At 38.3% G+C, this 21,302-nt stretch overlaps 1 protein-coding gene across 1 annotated transcript in view; it reads left to right on the forward strand.

Annotated features, from left to right (window-relative positions):
* LOC145784089 (polyunsaturated fatty acid 5-lipoxygenase-like) overlaps nucleotides 1-19,141 on the forward strand; it is a 35,353-nt gene extending 16,212 nt beyond the window's left edge. Inside the window, exons 11-15 of the mRNA XM_082595842.1 lie at nucleotides 6,490-6,577; nucleotides 6,959-7,125; nucleotides 16,287-16,385; nucleotides 18,188-18,448; nucleotides 18,962-19,141. Coding sequence (XP_082451968.1) covers nucleotides 6,490-6,577; nucleotides 6,959-7,125; nucleotides 16,287-16,385; nucleotides 18,188-18,448; nucleotides 18,962-19,141 — 795 coding nt within the window. The remainder of the gene's footprint in view (nucleotides 1-6,489; nucleotides 6,578-6,958; nucleotides 7,126-16,286; nucleotides 16,386-18,187; nucleotides 18,449-18,961) is intronic.
* Nucleotides 19,142-21,302: the final 2,161 nt, after the last annotated feature.

A 21,302-nucleotide genomic window follows, 5' to 3' on the forward strand; every position in this document is an offset into this window, starting at 1 on the left:
TTTGGAGAAATGGGATAAGTATATCCTAAAATATTCAAGTTTTGTCACTCATTTTTTGCACAATACTGCCCCTAGTGGTAAAAAGAAAAGTTAAAATATCTTGAAAACTACTCATCATATTGTTATAGAACTTGCATGTACCCCCCCATTTTCATGGGTAAGGAGTTTGATTTTAGCAATATTTTTGCAAAATATTACCACTAGAGGGCGGTAGTTCTAATTTTGAACTATTTTCCTGTGAAAAGGCGATATTGTTGCATTTCTTGAGCTGTGCTTCTGAAGAATACAATTTCATGGTTTATGCACAACAAAATTTATTCAATTGTAAAGAAACTGCATGCATGCATGTACTATATCAATAAATCCAAACAGGCAATGTGAGTCTTAGTTAACACAATTTCCGCAAAGGCAGTTGTGCATCTTCATTGTGTTGATAAATGACGTTTTCTAAGATTTGGTATCTTTCTTCGATTCTCCTCCACCGCTTGAATATAGTTTTGCAGATTTTTTTTTTGTTTTGCTACATGAAGAAAGTCGGATACCACTTTTACCCTTCTCTCTGCTGAATCATTACAGACTCTGAGTGCACTTATGATACCATTAGCAGAAGCATAGCCATCATCTATTTCCCACTTATTTGGGTGTTTGACAAGAAAAGTTGTTGAAATGTGCAAAAGTACAAACAACATTTTGCTGCTGGAATTTGCATAGGAGCACAATGACAATGAGTTATCATTAACAATGTCTGGCAGCTCTGGGCTTACCGTATCCATTACCAAACCTGTTTGTAACCTGGCCATGGAAACTTGCATTTAAACGCAGCAGAGTTCCAGCCAAAGCTTCCTTTTCATCAATAGTGACTTGTTTGTCCCATAGAACTAATGGGATCAGCTCCCCAGTTACATACCATGTGTGCCTACCTAAAGCTTTTAAAGCAGCAATACTGATAATTTTGTCTACTGCAGCATAGCTTTTGATGTCACTTACCAGTTGCAAATCTTCTCGGGGTGCTGATGCAGCAATTGGACAGTTGAACCACCATCCATTAAATACAAAACTGCAAAGGTCAACAAATCACTCTATGTTTTGTATTTGTGACTTGGAAATGATTCCTTGCGGTAGAAAGTCTTGCAGCATTACTATCTCATAGCAATAGAGCTGCTTTCCCATCCACCTTGCTCGATGGACAGCAGAGAGAAATGCATGCAGCAGAGAAATGGCCTTAAAAAAAGAAAAATTTAAAACAACAACACCCAAAAAGTTTTTTCAAGCCATCTCTCTGCTGCATGCATTTTTTTTTCAAATAAAGCTAGACAAACCACTTCTCTGCCTAGCATGCAGAAAACATATTGGAGAAGTTATACTTTCTCATGTGTGGGAAGCCCTGTAAGTCGAAACGTCAAGATCTCCAGGCATTGAACTATTCGAAAGATTCCGGAACAAAGGATTCAATGCAACCCTACATGCTGCAGCTGTACTGCACACCAAAAATCCTCAAAAGAGTTGGGAGAATTTGCAACAACTCAAAGCAGAAAAGTGTAAGCACATAATTGTTCTCTTCAATTTTTCAGATGGCCGCCGCAAAACAACACTTCAATTTTTCAGATGGCCGCCGCAAAACAACAACAGAAGGGTGCTTCGGCTTCAGATAGTAATAACTATATTTGATTTAAAGTTTGAGAGAGATATGCAAAATTATCAGAGGGGTGATTACAAAGAACTTTTAGACTTGATGACGATGTAGATTGGAATCAACAGTGGACAGTACAACTTCATGAAATGTGGTACAGTCCATCGAGCAAGGTGGATGGGAAAGCAGCTCTATTGCTATAAGATAGTTATGCTGTAAGACTTTCTACCGCAAGGAATCATTTTCAAGTCACAAATACAAAAATTAGAGTGATTTGTTGACCTTTGTACTTTTGTATTAATTTAATGGATGGTGGTTCAACTGTCCAATTGCTGCATCAGCACCCCGAGAAGATTTGCAACTGGTAAGTAATATCAAAAGCTATGATGCAATAGACAAAATTATCAGTATTGCTGCTTTAAAAGCTTTAGGTAGGCACACATGGTATGTAACTGGGGAGCTGATCCCATTAGCTCTATGGGACGCACATTCGAACAAGTCACTATTGATGAAAGGAAGCTTTGGCTAGAACTCTGCTGCATTTAAATGCAAGTTTCCATGGCCAGGTTACAAACAGGTTTGGTAATGGATACGGTAAGCCAGAGCTGCCAGACATTGTTAATGATAAGTCATTGTCATTGTGCTCCTATGCAAATGCCAGCAGCAAAATGTTTTTTGAACTTTTGCACATTTCAACAACTTTTCATGTCAAACACCAGAAAAAGTGGGAAATAGATGATGGCAATGCTTCTGCTAATGGTATCATAAGTGCACTCAGAGTCTGTAATGATTCAGCAGAGAGAAGGGTAAAAGTGGTATCCGACTTTCTTCATGTAGCAAAACAAAAAAAAAATCAACAAAACTATATTCAAGCGGTGGAGGAGGATTGAAGAAAGATACCAAATCTTAGAAAACGTCGTTTATCAACACAAAACTGCCTTTGCGGAAATTGTGTTAACTAAGACTCACATTGCCTGTTTGGATTTATTGATATAGTACATGCATGCATGCAGTTTCTTTACAATTGAATAAATTTTGTTGTGCATAAACCATGAAATTGTATTCTTCAGAAGCACAGCTCAAGAAATGCAACAATATCGCCTTTTCACAGGAAAATAGTTCAAAATTAGAATTACCGCCCTCTAGTGGTAATATTTTGCAAAAATATTGCTAAAATCAAACTCCTTACCCATGAAAATGGGGGGGTGCATGCAAGTTCCATAACAATATGATGAGTAGTTTTCAAGATATTTTAACTTTTCTTTTCACCACTAGGGGCAGTAATTGTGCAAAAAATGAGTGACAAAACTTGAATATTTTAGGATATACTTATCCCATTTCTCCAATTTTTTTTTTAAACAATTCAGAACACCATAGGGCATCCTTTAAATATACCCCAATATTGCAAAACTTATACACTGCCCTCTAGTGGCAAAATACATGAAAAATTTCAAAAAGTGGGCCTCAAAATGGCCTCGGCGGTGGAGGTAAACGTCGATGAAAATTTATGAAACTTCATATTTGTGATCTACTGAGCTAAACACAGTACCACAAAAAAGGTAAGCATGGTGAAACCAAGATTTAAATTTCATGGGGCGCCTGCAACACCCTACTGTACACTTATATTCACATGAATGTTGTGAAAATGTTTTATGAAAACGAGAGATTGATGGATATTGAAAAGAACTTGACACAGACTATCTATACTGCTTGGCTTTTGTGGAAAAACACGCGCAGCTAAATTATTGTGCTTTGACAAGCATTGTGCATATTGTATCATCACTGAATCTTTACCTAAATGGTAATTTTGCAGTTGCTTGAGAGATTACAAAATTATTTTTTTATACGAGGATTGAAAAGTTTTGATATATCTCAGCAGAAACACTATTAGGACCAACTCAATAATTTCAAACTTTTCATTCAAATGTTGGTCTTCAAAAGCTTATTTTCACAAAACGGTATAGGCCTACATCTTTTTCTCCATAAATTTAGACGTTTGTGTCATTTGGAGCAAAGTTGTTTGTTGGGTTGAAAGAATCTGAAATCAATGCCTCGTTTGTGTAACGTATCGTAACGTAATCTATCAGTCAGCGCTTTTGTGCCTTTTTGTTTTCGAATACATTTCCGTGACAAAAGATTGGCTTTTGTAATAACGCCATCAACCATAGAGTTGTATTCTCTGACTGCATCTCAAACGCTATGCCATGCCCAGCAATTTTTCTAAAGCATTGTTACACAAAATGCATATCTGACAAAAGAAGGGAAATATGTTGAATTGAATTACATTTTAGACGGATCGTTTTCCTTGTCCTTGAAAAAAAGAAAGAACGATTTTTATCGTTTGGCATAAAAATATGTATATTGAGGTTCACCTTGGTTTGCATAATGAAAATCACCCCAAAGAATTGCTTGAAGTGATTTTTGCAGCTATTTGATCCTTCGCGATGTTATCAATTATAGTTTCTATCAGATGAAACCTGTTCAAACTATTTTTTTAAAACTATGGTTCATTCAAGAATATAATACTTTGTAAATATAGCTTACTTCATTTTTGCGTTTTTACTTCAATTTTTTCACAAGCAAGACTTTACACAAAACAAGTTATTTGCAACGTGAGTTGATTGACCATAGTAGCCTAAATGGACCAAAATGCTGTGGCCAAAACTTGATTACTTTTTATCAAAATGTTTGCACATTGGAAACAGCAATCATTTTGTTTCAAATCAGCAAATCACTTTTTGTCATTGGTTCAACGTTTGCAGACGTCTAATCTAATATACGACAAAATTGGTTTTCTGGGTCTTCGGTTCGGAAAAACATCATTATGATGTATTGTGACGTGGTCTATCAGCCAGCAGTAGTTTATGCGTCTTTTGTTTTTGGATGTGTGTCAATTACAAAAGATGGTTTTTGCAGTAATGCCATCAACCGCAAACTGCATCTAAAATGCTATTTCAAAATTTGAACAGAAAGAAATCTTCTAATGCGTAATAAATAACTTGACACAAAATGTATGTCCAACAAATCAGAAAAAAAATGTAGAAAACGTTATTTTGCAAATTTAGTTAACAACATAAAAAAAAACACTTTAATCATATTGACACAAACGTGCATTTTTAAAATATCAATAACCTTCAAATTTGCCCAAGGAAAAAGTCAACACTTTAGTGATTTTTTGTTTTTTTACGACAATAGCACTCGGCCTGAAAAATAATTTTTTTTTATTTTTCGTATCGTTATGCCACGACTTTGAGTTTGTCACGCAGAACGGGAGTTCCATTTGGCAAACGACCTGTTCTATAGCCTACCAACACGATTTGACTAAACGATTATTATCACTACATTTTGTCACAATTGTTTGCAAAATTGTTTCATTCAAAGTGATCATTGTTGGTAAGTATTGAAACATTTCACTTTGGAATGCATCGTGACATAGTTTATCAGTAAGGAGTTTTAGACGCTCTTTGTTTATGGAGTGCATGATGGCCTAAAATGGAACAAGCTCCTATCGAAGCAAGTCACTACCTTTGGATAGGTTGTTGTTCAAATACCACGTGACACCACAGGCTACCTTACTTTTCTGTTTTCAACCGCTACCCAGACAGCAAATCAGACACTTTTTACATCGATTCAACGTCTTTAGACGTTGAAATAATGTTAAAAACGAATAAATAGCTTCCTGAGATGTGCTGTGAAATACAAAGTGTTTCTTGATCATGCATAACCAAATTCGAAAGTGTGAATGTGAAAAAAAATTTGCTTGATTTAGTTCCAATATCAAGTAATGACAGTACGTTTGAAAAAGTGTACACTATAAACATGTGACTCAAAAAGAACTTGAAATAGTTTTTTTGTGGTGAGTTTGTCTCATTCTCTGCAAATGTTGAAACAAAGCAAATTTTTTTTACAATGCCTCCGGCAAAACAACAAGCAAACACGAGTTGGACGCCAATTACGATTTCATTGAAGAGTGGGCGACGTCTCCGCGTAAGAGATTAAAATCTACACAATGGAATTAACCCGTCACACTCAATTATAAGTTAATTACGAAGCAATTTCTCAAGTCAAATAAAAAAATATGACCAACCATCAAATTATTTGATGTTTCAAGTTGCGCTGTTGAACAAATTGCAAAAGAGTTTCGATGTTATGTTGTCAGATAAATTATCTACACCATGTGAAAATTTGATTGATCTATCTTGCGTAGTTTTTGAGTTACACGAGCTCAAAGTGATAGTGTCGAACCGACCCCCCCGTCCGCAAGTCAACTGGCCAAAATACGTCACAGGATAAAGGGTTAAAAACTTTCAGATACATGGGATAATATTTATTGTTGTTGCACGGTGTCAGTTGGACTTGCAAACCTAGCGAGCCAACAGCAGTTTGCATACCACAAGGTTTACTGACTTGCACTCAATTATGAGGACTCTAACTGTTCCGGCGGGTCAATTGCTCTCTTGATTATAATTGTGATGAATTTGTAAACGTTGAATTTGCGTTGTTCCTGTGTTGTAGGCTACGTGACGTGGCTTGCCTGACTACCAAGACATTTCACCTCTGATTGCAGCTTTTTGCCGCGTGCCGGGAGCCGTTGTTTCTGGACACCATTTGCCTTTGTGTTGGGTTTCAGTGTTGGTAAAGCAAGCTAGAGGAATGTGTGATTTCGGATTTAAGTTAAATCGTTAAGAATTATAAGTGTGTACAAAATTTCAGCTTATATCCCAACTCACTAAATTAAGTCATACGCAATAAATAAAAGTACAAGAAATGATTGCAAGCATGGTTGAGGCAGGAAGAGAAGGGATAGTAGGAAAGCATTGAGCCCCTACTCTTGTAACCACTAACATTGTTTGTTATAGGACATAGAGAGTGATTCAGAACTTAACGAGTTTATACGTGAAGTGATGAGTTGTGGCTTCGCTTGCAAGAAAGACGGCGACCACAAAGGTGATGTACACTGTCAAAGCCTGGATGCAACTTGTTTCTAGTGTGTATATTTATATATTGTCTTCACGAGCCAGGGGGGAAAGCCGCCCCCTGTTGTCGTATGTTTATATATTAAAAAACATGGAATATGCTTACCATGGAAACGAACAGTGATACCATGGAAACGAACAGTGTTATGTTTTGAAGTAGATGCTTGGAGCAAATTCAAGTATTTCTATGGCCGATCAATATCGTTCATTTTAATGTCGTTGACAACCATGAATAACAAAATGTGTATGAATATGTGAAGTAAAATTGCTGATATGATGAAAATAATGAATAAATTATTTGTAAATATTGATGACAATGACACTAATTCAATCCATGGATTATTTTGGATAGGTTTCTCTTTATGTTCCCTGGAAAACTTGGTGGAACTCATCACCGCAATAATGTTCACATCTACATGTCGTAGCGCTGGAGTCACAAATGGAATTTGCGATATTGTCCTGATGGTTCCTAACGCCCCTTTAAGTTTGCGCACCACTCCTCCTATCACCAAGGGAAAGGTTCAGTTTTGTTTTGTTTTTACAAATAGTAAAGTTTAGAGAAACCGCTTAGCAATGCTACAAATTTCCCCTTCCACCCCCAAAAAAGTGAAGGTTTCCTTGCTCTTAACGCTTATGCATTGTCAGAGAATTTCCCTAGTCAACCACTTTTTTACTAAAGTTCTGCAGCAGTATTAGTCCATCGGAAACTATATAATGGCAAGGCAGCACTACTTGGAAGGTTCCTTGGACAAAATATTTGTCTGAACTGATTCATCTGGAGCGAATAGTGCTCTCGGTGTGAGGGTGAACTCATAGTTACCGATAGCGTTCTTCTAGTCAATGTCCCAGCTTGATCTGGATTGGACCATGAAGCGCCCGTAGGGATCTTTTGTTTCTTTTAGATTGACTGACTGGTCACGAACCTTGACTGTTTCCTACTTGTTTCTTGACATGTACAATTGTACATGGGGTTGTTCTGCTTCTTAACTGGTGCCCATAAGCTGACATCACCATTAATGCGTTCTGCAACATACTCTTTGTAGAGCTGTTGTTCCTGCTCATCGACGGTCAGGATCTGTTTGACATTTTCTTGTGGAACACATGCGTGTGTGATGAAGTTATACAACTCATCACCTTCAACTGCGAATGGATTTCCGTGACTCAGTATGGTAGCTTTTATCTTGTCAACAGCTTCATGCTCTTTCCTGACAATGGCTGGTTGTACTTCAGGGTGACTTTTTTTTGGAAAAAGTGTCTTCAAACTGCTCTTTGAACTTTTCTCAGAGGCGCGACATCTTTGGTGCAGCCAGGAAAAACCGTTGCCGGGCATTCGTGTCGTTAGAAATGCCAATTAGTCCAGAGCGGACTTTCATCATCTTGTTGAACTGCTCTCATGCACGATCTGCACCAATGGACACAAATTGGATCTCACCCTTGGTAACAGACACATTGCCTTCGTGAAGTTCACACCAAGTATCTGGGTGGTTGATCTTCAGGTTATGCATATCTACAATATACCGTGGCCAAAAGCGCTTGTACTTTATCCGATCTAGGGCTTATTCAGTTCCTCACCAACTTGCAAATGGAGATTGAGATCTGCATTCCGGGATGCCTCGACAAAGAATAAGATCGTTTCCAGACAGTGAACATAGTTTATCATTGACTTGACCATCGCATTAGAGGACTTTTCCGTTTCCCATGCTTTCGATTGCTGCAAACATCTTCATCTATGAGGATTCGTTCCAGATGGTCATGAGCAGTCGAGATGGATTCAAGAGTAATGTTTCTGTTATCAGATAACGATGTACATGCCTCCTGGATCTTATCTGCTGATCTTGAGCAGATAATCTTCAGATGTGTCTTCTCTGTGAAAAACTGATCCAAGGTCAGTTTTACAAAGCTATTTAAGTGTGGATGTGTGCACGAAGAGTTCTCTTGTAGTTCGCACACTTGAGAATTTGTATTGTGATCGCAGATCTATACACATCGGCTTCGATCCAGGCATCATCAACCCCAGAGTTCTCTATGAAAGTTCCGAGAGCTCTTAGTACAGCAATCACAGCATGCAGCTCACCCATTCTGGAAACAATTTCTCTTTTCAGGTCGACCCGTGCGTCTAGCAACTATACTGCCTTTTCGTAGAGGGCCATTTCGAAGGTTATCACAGTTGGGTACCCCTGACCGACTGGCTGGTCAGGGCTAGGATACTTGTAGAATCACAGTCAGCATAGCAGGCCACTCGTGGCAACTTCAGGTAGCAGGGGCAGTGCACCAACGTGAGTGAGTGGTTGGCAAGATGAGATGAGTGACTTGTATCCTGCCCATTCGGGGATCTTGCTCTGTTCATCATTTTCTCTTGCTCTGGACAAAGTAGATGCTGTGACCCACCCTAACTGGGTCAGTTCATTTGACTGAGCAACACCTGTTGTGTTGGCCTCAAACCTCCGTGCCCTGTTGTCAAGTTCTGGTTTTGGCTTGGCGCATGGCTTAATGGGCACATGATATGGAAGGATTGATAAGTTCTTACCTGCAGTAAGTTCGAGCTTTAGTGCGACTAGTTCTCCTGGAACATTTGCTTTCTGATACACTGCAGTGATTGTTCCATGTGTGGTGCCTTTCCAGTACCCGGACAACAAATACACTGCAGTGATTGTTCCATGTGTGGTGCCTTTCCAGTACCCGGACAACAAATACGAATAAATACTTTTTCATTTTATTATTTTCATTTTTTATACTTAATTACAGACAAATACTACGTAACACTGTATATAAGTAGTAATGTAACGAAATATAATTTCTGCGACCATTTTGAAAACTAATATGGCTGATAATTGCAAAGTAGTTAACGCTTTATATCTAGGTATGCTTCTAATAGATTTTTTGACCCTTAAAATATAGAATTAGCATGTTTGATAAAGTTTCTAAGTTTATTAGGAGCCGAGATATATCAAAATATATATTTTGCGGCGGCCATTTTAAAAATTTAAAATGGCGGCCATGGAGACATCTCTGCAAATGTAATCAACGTTTTTTGGATTTCTCATGGTCTAAGCTTTCCGAAAATGTATAGGTTTGCTAATCTCCAAAAATTTTGAACGAAATTACATAACGAACCTGACTAGCTTTTGAAGATGGCTTAATTGTAACCACAAACTAGTTTATTACATCAAAAGTGTTGTACAAACTGAGTTGATGTAAATCTTAGTGTTGCAGTAAAATGTATGATGATTGCCACTTTGTAGCTGAAAACAGCAGCATCATTCATTGTTACTAAACAAACACACAAGTGTTAAATTAACAATACTGTCAAAAATGAAATAAAATGTTTCATAAATCTATCAATTTTTTAAATAAGGCACTGGCCCACCTCAAAATGCTTTTATGGCCCACCAGTGAGCCATGGCCCACTGGTCGAAAACCACTGCACTAAACAAACACACAAGTGTAAAATTGACTATAGTGACAAAAATGAAACAAAATGTTTAGAATGATGATTGCCACTTTGTAGCTAAAATAAGCAGCATCATTCATTGTAACATACATGAAACACTAAACAAACACACAAGTGTAAAATTAACAATACTGTCAAAAATGAAACAAAATGTTTCAATAAATCTTTCAATTTTTTAAATATGTCTATGGCCCACCTCAAAATGCTTCTATGGCCCACCAGTGAGACATGGCCCACTGGTTGAGAACCGCTGGTCTTAATATTTGTCTGAGATTGTCGAGGTCTGATTCAGGCAGCAGGCAATTAGAGAGAAAAGTTAATACGATCACAACTAGCAATTTAGCTATACTCGACTCTCAACGCGGCTTATAAATACAAAATATTGCACTTGACTAGAGTTGGTTAAAAGCAGTTTTTTTTAGTCGTCGTTTTTTTTTAATCGTTTATTTATTTTTATCCGTTTTATTTGTTTTTTTCATTTTTTATACTATTTCCAATGGTTTCATACATTTTTTTTCAAAAGCAAGTGTTGAATTATAACTGCTGAAAAACTATTATAGTTTAGTTTGACTAAGTTCTACAGGTCAGAAGTGTGGCCGCTGTTGTAAAATTATGTTGTAAAATTACGTTTAGTCTACATTATGTTCCTACGTTCTGGTTTCCTTGCCTAGAGCGCTTCACGTTGATTGTTTTCTCAGTTCGCGTTCAGTTCTCAGTTCAGCGTTCAGTTCTCAGTTTTCTCATTGTGTGAAACAGATCTACTTTGTTTGCTTTATATTTATGGTTTGTGTTTTGTAGGTACACTTCGTTTCTTAGTTTTTTAAAACTCAATAAATGGATGTTACAATTTAAAAAACTAAGATGAGCAAGTTAATGAAGCCGGAACGCCTTGCTTTAAATCCAAACGCAAGCACAGCGGCAAAAGAATGGAAGCACTGGAGGAAGACGTTTGAAAATTACTTGGCTTCTCTCCCCGTCCAAGACGAAGGAGAAAACCGGCGGGATGACCTGCGAATACTCACGAATTGTGTGAATTTTGAAGTCTACGAATTCATCGAAGACTGTCAAGATTACAATGGTGCATTGAACGTTCTTCAAAACTTATATGTGAAGCCTACGAATATTTTATTTGCGAGGCATCGTCTAGCCACTACCAAGCAACACCCAGGACAATCCTTAGACGAATTTCTCCAAAATTTAAAGCTTCTAAGCAAAGAATGTGGCTTTCAAGCCGTCGACTCGGCTCAATATCAGCAGGAAATGGTACGCGACGCATTCATCAACGGCATTTCTTCCGATACAATTCGACAACGCCTGTTGGAAAACCAAGAGCTCAGTCTAGCTGACGCATACACTCAAGCAAGCACTCTTGATCGAGCAGCAAGAGACACTCGGCTATTTCATGCTTCAAGAGACCAACTACAGGTATCGGCCGTCTCATCGAACTCAAATATCCATAGCGACGAAGTTGTTGAAGGTAAGAGCAAAAACAATTCTACTATCAGTGCGGTAAGCAACGTCGCAAGATATTGCTTCTTTTGTGGGGATCCCTATCATGAGAGGAAGAGATGTCCTGCCCGAAATGCAACTTGTTATCATTGTAATAAAGTCGGACATTTCGCTAAAGTTTGCAAAAACAAGTTTTCTCGAGGAAAAGTTACCGCTTGCGTTAATTCCGACTATATGTGCACAATTCACCCAGCACCGCGATGTTTGTCTCATGCTACTATGAAATCCTTCGTTAAAGGCATCGAGTTGTCGTCACTCATCGACTCTGGTAGTTCTGTTAGTTTCATCAACCAAGACACTGCTTACAAGCTAAAACTTAAAATTGAACGCTGCGATTCCAAAGTCTCTATGGCTACGCACAACTCAAAAGAAAAAGTCGTAGGTAACTGTTTCATCGATATCACGGTCGGCGGGAAATTCTACAGCCATGTAAAAGTTGGCGTTTTACAAAACTTGTGCTGCGACATCTTATTGGGAGCAGACTTCCAAAGAAATCATCGTCGAGTAATTTTTGAATACCAAGGAGGTGAACCCGATTTTGTAGTTAATCAACAGAACGACCATTGCTCGGTGATCGCTGCAATAACTGATGAAGCGTCTCTTTTCACAAACTTGACGAAAGACTGTAAGCCGATAGCTGTTAAGTCAAGACGGTACAACGAGTCGGACAGAAAGTTTATAGACGCAGAAATTGAAAAACTTTCTTCCAAAGGTATCATCCGCCCCAGTAATTCGCCTTGGCGGGCCCAAGTTCTGGTTGTTAACAACAAAGAAACAAATAAGAAGAGGCTATGTGTCGATTATTCACAAACAATAAATTTGTTCACAAATTTGGACGCGTATCCGCTGCCACGCATAGACGATCTAGTTCATCGGTTGTCTGTTCACAAGTTTTTCTCAACATTCGATCTCAAAAGCGCCTATCACCAAATCCCTATCGCTAAAAAGGACAAAATTTATACCGGGTTTGAGGCGTCTGGAAGACTTTGGGAATTCAACAGAATCCCTTTTGGAGTAACAAATGGCGTTCCCCAGTTTCAAAGGAAAATGGATGAAATGGTGAAAATTGATAAATTGAAAAATACCTACCCTTACCTAGATAACGTTACGGTATGTGGGCGTGACAAAAGTGAACATGATGAAAATGTCTCGCGCTTTCTTCATTCAATTCAGAAAAGAAATTTTACGTTAAATGAAGACAAAACAATCTCGTCGGTCAAAGAAATCTCCATTCTCGGGTATTGCGTCGGCAATGGCAAAATAAAACCGGATCCCGAACGACTACGGCCACTGCTTGAATTACCTGCGCCCCAAAGTACCAAATCTCTCAAAAGAGCTCTAGGATTATTTGCATATTATGCACGATGGGTCGTGAACTTTTCTGACAAAATTCAGAGTCTGAAAAACACTACGTCGTTTCCATTGAATCCAGAAGCGTTGAAAGACTTTGTTTCTATTAAACAAGAAATCTCCGAATCCGCATTGGCGGCCATCGACGAGACGTTACCATTTGTTGTCGAATGCGACGCGTCGGAGGTTGCAGTTTCTGCTACTCTTAACCAAGCAGGAAGACCAGTTGCATTTATGTCAAGGACTTTTCAAGGGAGCGAACGGCATTATCCTGCCGTAGAAAAAGAAGCTACTGCAATCATAGAGGCCGTTCGCAAATGGGAGCATTTTCTGGCAAGACAACATTTCACCTTGGTCACAGACCAAAAGTCGGTAGCATTTATGTTCGACAACAGGAGACGCACGAAAGTTAAAAAAAATAAAATACAGTGTTGGCGTCTCGAACTCGCATCTTTTTCGTATACAGTGCAATATAGACCCGGAAAGGACAATGCCGGACCTGATACATTAACTAGAGCTTATTGTGCGTCTACCGCCAGTTACAATCTAAACGAAATTCATCAGAACCTTTGCCACCCTGGTGTGAGGAGACTTTCCCACTTCGTACGGTCCAAAAACTTGCCATTCTCAATGGATGACATAAAGAGAGTGTGTAGTAACTGCAGAATATGCGCAGAATTAAAACCAAGATTTTTTACGCAGCAACAAGGCACTCTTGTTAAAGCTACTCGCCCCTTCGAACGCATATCGATTGACTTTAAAGGACCATTACCATCCAGTAGTCGCAATGTGTATTTGCTCGTAATAGTGGATGAATTTTCTCGTTTTCCGTTCTGTTATCCGTGTTCAAACATGTGCACCGAAACGGTGATTAAGTGTCTTGATAATCTATTTTCTTTGTGTGGTTTCCCTAGCTGTGTACACACTGATAATGGGGGAAGCTTCGTGTCTAAGGAATTCAAAAGTTACTTAACTAGCAGAGGCATTGCCACCAGTCGCTCTTCCATTTATCATCCCATCGGGAACTCGCAAGTCGAGCGCTACAATGGTATTATTTGGAAAGCGATACGTTTGGCATTAAAATCTCGTAATCTACCTCCTAGTCGTTGGGAAACGGTGCTACCAGTTGTGCTGCATTCTGTTCGTACGTTGTTGTGTACTGCAACTAATGCTACACCGCACGAGTTATTCTTTCGTTTCGACCGGCGATCTCCAACTGGGTTATCACTGCCTTCTTGGCTACTGAAACCCGGGCCCGTGTTACTGCGCAATTTTGTGGGTTCGAAGAACGATGATCTGGTTCGGCGGGTCGAACTAACCGATGCCAATCCTATGTATGCAACTGTAAAATCTCCAGATGGAAGAGAATCAAATGTATCGCTAAGAGACTTAGCGCCGTGTCCAGACGACTCTGCGGATCAATCTCATTGCCCTGAACCATTCGTCACGGATAATTCCCGATTGGAAGCTGCTGAGTTCTCTAAATCAGTTTTGGATGTTGGCAATGACCAGAATAACATTGGACTCGATACTTCTGATGCTAGCGCAAGAAGCTTCGATTCAGACTGTGACGACGTAAACCCAAACATCAGACGTTCCAAGCGAACTAACAAAGGCGTCCCACCACTACGATATGGTGATTCCGTTACGTCTTAGGAGGGAAGAATGTTGTAAAATTATGTTGTAAAATTACGTTTAGTCTACATTATGTTCCTACGTTCTGGTTTCCTTGCCTAGAGCGCTTCACGTTGATTGTTTTCTCAGTTCGCGTTCAGTTCTCAGTTCAGCGTTCAGTTCTCAGTTTTCTCATTGTGTGAAACAGATCTACTTTGTTTGCTTTATATTTATGGTTTGTGTTTTGTAGGTACACTTCGTTTCTTAGTTTTTTAAAACTCAATAAATGGATGTTACAGCCGCATGCTCAGTAAATGGTACCAATGAACCGCCCAACCTTAAGTGCTACCAATGACGAGGATGAATTCTGTTCGGTCCCAGTGGCGACCATGTTAACAGTCAACGCCCTTTGTTACTTGCCTTAATTTCTTGTATTAGCTTATTTATTTATTCCTGTCATTTCTTTCATTGGATATAATATAACCTATTATGATGAGTTGAGTATTATGATGTTCTTCAAAGTTTAATTGATGAGATGAATCTATACCGATTAGTCTACAGATACTAGTTACCGAATCTACCGATACAGGTTAATTTAGCGATAAAAAAGTAGACAGTACCACACTAAATTGACGAATTCAAGTTCTTTCAATGTAAATTTAATAAACTTGCATTTGCCAATTTTAGTGTGATATTCCATACTTTTTTTGATTATCTTATCACACTATGTAGATGGATGGATGGTCATTTTATTTTTGTTTGGATACGAAACGTACATAAAAAAGACGTACAGTGTGCACTGTGCAACTGTGCATCCAATGAGAGAGTGCGAAAGATCGTAACCCTGAAGGCGTAGGAGGTCATCGGGTCTGCACTCTCTCATTCAAACAGTTATACGAAAGAAAGTATTGCGTTTATAGCATGGCAATCTATACTACTGGCCTTCCCAACGTGACAACAGCCAAATAATGTTGGGGCCTATACGAAAATTCAATTTACCAATCGAGATAAGTGTTACAACATATAATCAGCAATTTTTATTGGTCAAGTAATGTTTTTTAGCCTAAAAATTGTAAATACAGTGCCAAAAAGTAATTAAAATGTAATATTGTTAAATAAGTGGCAAGAAAGTAAGACAATAGCTACATGTTAAGAATAGCATGAGAATTAAGATATCAACAGAATTAAGGTACACGAAATCAAGAGTGACCCAACTTTCAAAACACTCGGTATGTTAAAAAATTCGTTTTCTAATCCAGAAGTATTTGTTAGTAATAATTCATGCAAAGACGCTTTTTTGTGCGCCTAATACCTGCTAGTTAAAACTTAATAGGCCCCCACATTATTTGGCTGTTGCCACGTTGGGAAGGCCAGTAGTATAGATCGCCATGGTGTATAGCAAATTGACACAAAGCATCCTTTTAGATCATTACTGAAGTCAAAAGAAGATTTTAATGAAAAGTTTAGTGGCGAAGTTTTGTTTTGGTAACTTATCGATATCTTGATTATTTCAGAACTAATATTTCAGGGAAGAAAAAGTACAAATTTAGTCCCAACGTTTAAATTTTAGACGGATAGTTCGTGCAAAAAAAAAAAATTATCGGTTTTTTATTTCCGTTTGTTTAAAAAAAAAAACGACTCACATTTCTACACTTGACGCATAAGAAATATATTTGTCATCGATGTTAAAACGTCATTAAGCCAACACGTCCACGTTGTAGCAGCAGCTACGTTTCATCAGTACAATGTTTTACAGACAAATCAGGACGTCATAATGCAAGCTTTGCCAAACAAAGAGCTGAGTCGCGAGCAAATGTACTTCGGCCGCATGATGAGTATGCCAATTGGAGACCAAGTAAAATAAGTTTGTTTCTACGTAATTAGGCCAACTCAAGGGCTCCGAGAGGGGGAGAAGTCGGGCAACGTGCCCCCCTAGCATAACATTGTAAAGGATAAACGAGTAGTTTTTCGTTCTTTTACGTTACGTTTGAGGGGACCCATCTTTGCCACTAAAATAATAGTCATTTTCAAACCTTTTAAATTCACAACATAAAAATATCGAATTTACACTTGAAAAATCCAATGATACCATCGCTTTTTTAAATATTTAAATTGGAATTAAACACAATTCTTTTGACACCTGGATTTGGCGAAAACCTACCAACACTGGCTTGCTTTTAAATTATAACGCTCTATGCCCGAACAAATTGAAATCTGGTTTAATATTGTGTTTGCTATCTCGTTTGGTGTGTTCTGATGACACCATCAAGTACCAGCATGATGTTTATGTTTGGAAAGTACATCAATTCATTATCAAATAACTTAGAGAGGAAGCATGTAGGATTATCAGTTTTATCGCTATTTGCAAATTACTGTTTAATGACGTCATTTCTGACGTTATCATTTGTCGGAGTCAGTGCACAATGAATTGGATTCTCCTAATTATATTAAATCTGTTGACGCATAAATCATCTTTTTCAATAAGAATTAAATAAGTTATGACGTTTTCAAATCTCGTGAAAACAACTCCCCATAAAAAGCAATGCATTTTCAAGCCTCGAAAAAATTGCTTCAGGTACCTTTATAAATCGCAATTTTTGGAAATGAAGACAATGTCCGATCAAGTTCAAACTTTCAGGATTGTCGTTTTATGACTATTCGCAAGAAAGAAAGTTTGCAGCAATGAAATCGGAAAAAAAGTCCAAATTTCGACCCAACCTACTCTACAAGTGTGCGAAACTACCAGGAATCACCTATTTAGGGCTTTTTCAGTCCAAGGATAAACATTTAAAACCAAACTAACCAATCAAGAATCAACTTATAAAAATGTAATCAAAAGGGAAGCTAGGAAGAGTAGACCAGGCTATTCGCAAGCCTAAGTTGTTAATACAGAAACTATGAATTGAAAATAAAAAGATTTGATATTTGTAGGGACAGAACGCTCCAACAACTCCGCTTCACCAGCTCAATTATGCAAACAAATTTTATTCTACTGTATGTTGTAACATATTTGCAGGCTGTTATTAGTCAATTAATAACTGTATCAGCAAACTCAAAACATATTATCGATAAGTTTGAAGATCAATGGAAATTTCATCGTACCGCTATGTCTGATGTTCAGCTGCGGGCATTTGAAATAATTTAAACAAGGTATGGGCTACAATAATGACATATTGGATGAGCTGGTACTTTTGAAAAATAGCTACACAGCAAACCTGAGCTATAAACCGGAACACACCACCCCATGATCTCTTCTCAAAGAAATCATCGAATGCAACTTTCAAAACATTTTTCCAAATATTTTTGTTTCTTTGAAAATTTTTGACGTAAACTGATATCTCCAACGGTTGCGAGTTGAAAACCTAATTTTTAGGACACAGAAAGTTGTAAAACATTGTTTACGATTCACCATGACTCAAAACCGATTGAACAGCCAATGCATGATATACATTAAATCAAACGTTGCAAAACCGTTATTACTTGACTCTGTGACCCGCAACTTTGCATTGCAAAAGGTCTAGAATGGATCGAATGCTTTGTTGAGCTATTTTCATTGCCTGTAGAGTGTAGACCTATTTTGTGCTTATGATTTTGTCTCCACATACTAAAATTACCAGCTACAATAAGTTCAGTTCGCATCATGATTGGAACGAATAGACAAATAGCACGCAGACTTGTCAAGAAGAGGAGACGTCATCACCGACTCAACAACGGCTCTTCCAAGATTCCACTCCACAAATAGACAAAGTGGATAACAGGATCAGCGGCAGACACGCCGCACTGCCCAAACACTACATGGGCATTGGGCAGAGTACTTTCAGCAGTCCTGGATGCCCACACTACGAATCCATCATTCAGGACGTCGATCAGCTGGTCAAGGATTGCCCAGTCACCAAAATAAGTGTCGGACATGGAGCAGTACGACATTTTTAAACACTGGTTGAATACGCCAAAGGCAGCGTGTCTGAGATTTGCGAACTATACTATACTTTACAATTTTTTTTAGACAAAATAGTGAACATTAATTTTGCTGCAAGTGTAGTCGATTAATTTTTGTTGATTTTCATATTGAAAAAAGTTTTTTTGTTCATATGGATAAGGCTACGTTGTTAAAATCTAAACTTAAAAGGAATTCAATTTCACGCTGAGGAAAGTAGGCCAAGTTCAGCTTAAAACACAATGATGCAAATGCATGATACAAATTCGTTGCTTTTATTCTTGAAAAAAAAAAAAAATGTTGGGGCCGATTTTACGTATTGTTTCCCCACCAGTCCTGATTTCTCTCGGAGGCCCTGGGCCGACAGGTAAACCTTTGTGAATTGACGAAATGTTCTTGTTGGCAAGCATGCAGAACTAGTTTTTGTAGCCTACATATTTTGGTTTAATAATGCGCGATGTAGTATGTCAAGAATGTCAACTTACGGATTGCAGCTCTTTCTTATCAACTATCCGGCAACCCAGTTCAGCGAAGAAGTGATTCAAAATATTTTCTTGGAATTTAAGAAGGAGATGAAGAAATTGTCCACGCAGTTTACAAAGAGAAATAACTCCGCCGATGTTCCTTATGAATATTTACTTCCAGAAAGGATTCCAGTTGGAATTTCGTTGTAAATAAGGATTGATATATCGTCACTGTTATGTCGTTGTAGATGAGGATCGGTATGACGTCAGTGCTATGTCGTTGTAGATGACAATTGGTATATCGTCAGTACTATGTCGTTGTAGATGACAATTGGTATATCGTCAGTACTATGTCGTTGCAGATGACAATTGGTATATCGTCAGTACTATGTTGTTGATTAGACTAGTGTTGAAAAGACGTAATAAAACATTTTATCCCAGCTTTTGCAAATGGTTAAGCCATTTTAACGGTAAGAAATTTTAGCCATTTTAACCATCCTCCTAACCCTATTTGGATGAATAGACCACTAATTTCATTTTCCGAGTTCACATCCTTTGATTAGATGCTTATTCTATCTTACACCAAAGAAAAGGATAACGCCTTTCAGCAGTGTGTGAAGTATGTTGGCATTGATGATGGCTAAACTGTTCGATCTATATCAAAGCTAGTGCAAAGGTGGAACATGATAGCTAGCTTGCATTAACTTTTTTTTAAATAATAGCACATTAAAAAATGGACAGAATAGTTCAAACACTGAAGAACTCATTTAATGAATTGTTAAAAATTGAGCAATTCCTCGTCTGCAACAGATCATGGCTCAGAATGCAAACGTAAAACTCATTTTTTTCTGTGATGGATATTAAATGAACAGCAAAATCTTCATCGACTGAATCAGACGAATAAATATGTCATGTTTTTAGTCACTTTTGCTACATAGGCCTATAATCATCTAAGAAGATGTAAAAATTGTTTAAACGTAAAAATCCGCTTGCATTTTACTTACTAAACATGTCCTCTTTTTGGGTAATGAAAATATGGTAGGCCTACCTAAGATCAACATGCTGTTGTATCCTATCATCAACATGCTGTTGTACCCTATAAGCAATACGCTGTTGTATCCTATGATCAACCTTCTGTTGCAACCTATGATCAACATGCTGTTGCATCCTATAATCAACATGCTGTTGTATCCTAAGATCAACATGCTGTTGTATCCTATGATCAATATGTTGTTGTATCCTATGATCAACATGCTGTTGTATCCTATGATCAACATGTTGTTGTATCCTAAGATCAACATGCTGTTGTATCCCATGATCAATAAGCTGTTGTATCTTATGATTAATATGCTGTTGTATCCTATGATCAACCTGCTGTTGTATCCTATGATCAACATGCTGTTCTATTATATGATCAACATGCTGTTGTATCTTATGATCAATATGTTGTTGTATCCTATGATCAACATGCTGTTGTATTCTATGATCAATATGTTGTTGTATCCTATTATCAACATGCTGTTTTATCCTATGATCAACATGCTGTTGTATCCTATGACCAACGTGCTGTTCTGTCCTATGATCAATATGTTGTTGTACCGTATGATCAACATGCTGTTCTATGCTATGATCAACATGCTGTTGTCTGCTATGATCAACGTGCTGCTGTATCCTATGATCAATATGCTGTTGTATCCTATGATCAACATGCTATCCTATGAACAACCATAAATGGACTTCTGAATGGAGGTCAAGCACCACCAGACTCCATTCATTCATCCCTGCCGCCGACACACGCCCCATCGGCCTGACACTACAGAGACAGGCATGGGTGCGCCTCAACCGTCTCCGTACGGGCGTCGGGCTTTTCCGCTCAACCATGCACCAATGGGGAATGGCTTCTTCCTCCTCCTGTGAATGTGGTGCCGAGGAACAGACCGCAGACCACATCATCAATGACTGTACCATCTTCAAGCCACCTAACGGAGTGGAAGGTTTGCGTGTCATGGATGATGAAATTAAAGACTGGCTGCTCTCTAGCAGCCTTCCAGTGTAGTCCGGGAACATCGTGAATCTGGGGTGGTATAAGGATAGACCCTCGGCCCCAGAAGCTCAGACGACGACGACGAACATGCTGTTCTATCCCGTGAAGCGACAATTTATCGAAAGACAATTTATCGAACGACAGTTCTTCGAACGACAGTTCATCGAAAGACAGTTTATCGAAAGACAGTTCAACGAACGACAATTCATTGAAACGACAGTTCATCGAAACGACAGTTCATCGAAACGACAGTTCATCGAAACGACTGTTTATCGAAACGACAGTTCATCAAACGACTGTTCATCGAAACGACACTTTATCGAACGA

Source organism: Aplidium turbinatum, chromosome 15 (genome assembly GCF_918807975.1).
Source record: "Aplidium turbinatum chromosome 15, kaAplTurb1.1, whole genome shotgun sequence".
Classification (NCBI taxonomy): Eukaryota; Metazoa; Chordata; class Ascidiacea; order Aplousobranchia; family Polyclinidae; genus Aplidium; species Aplidium turbinatum.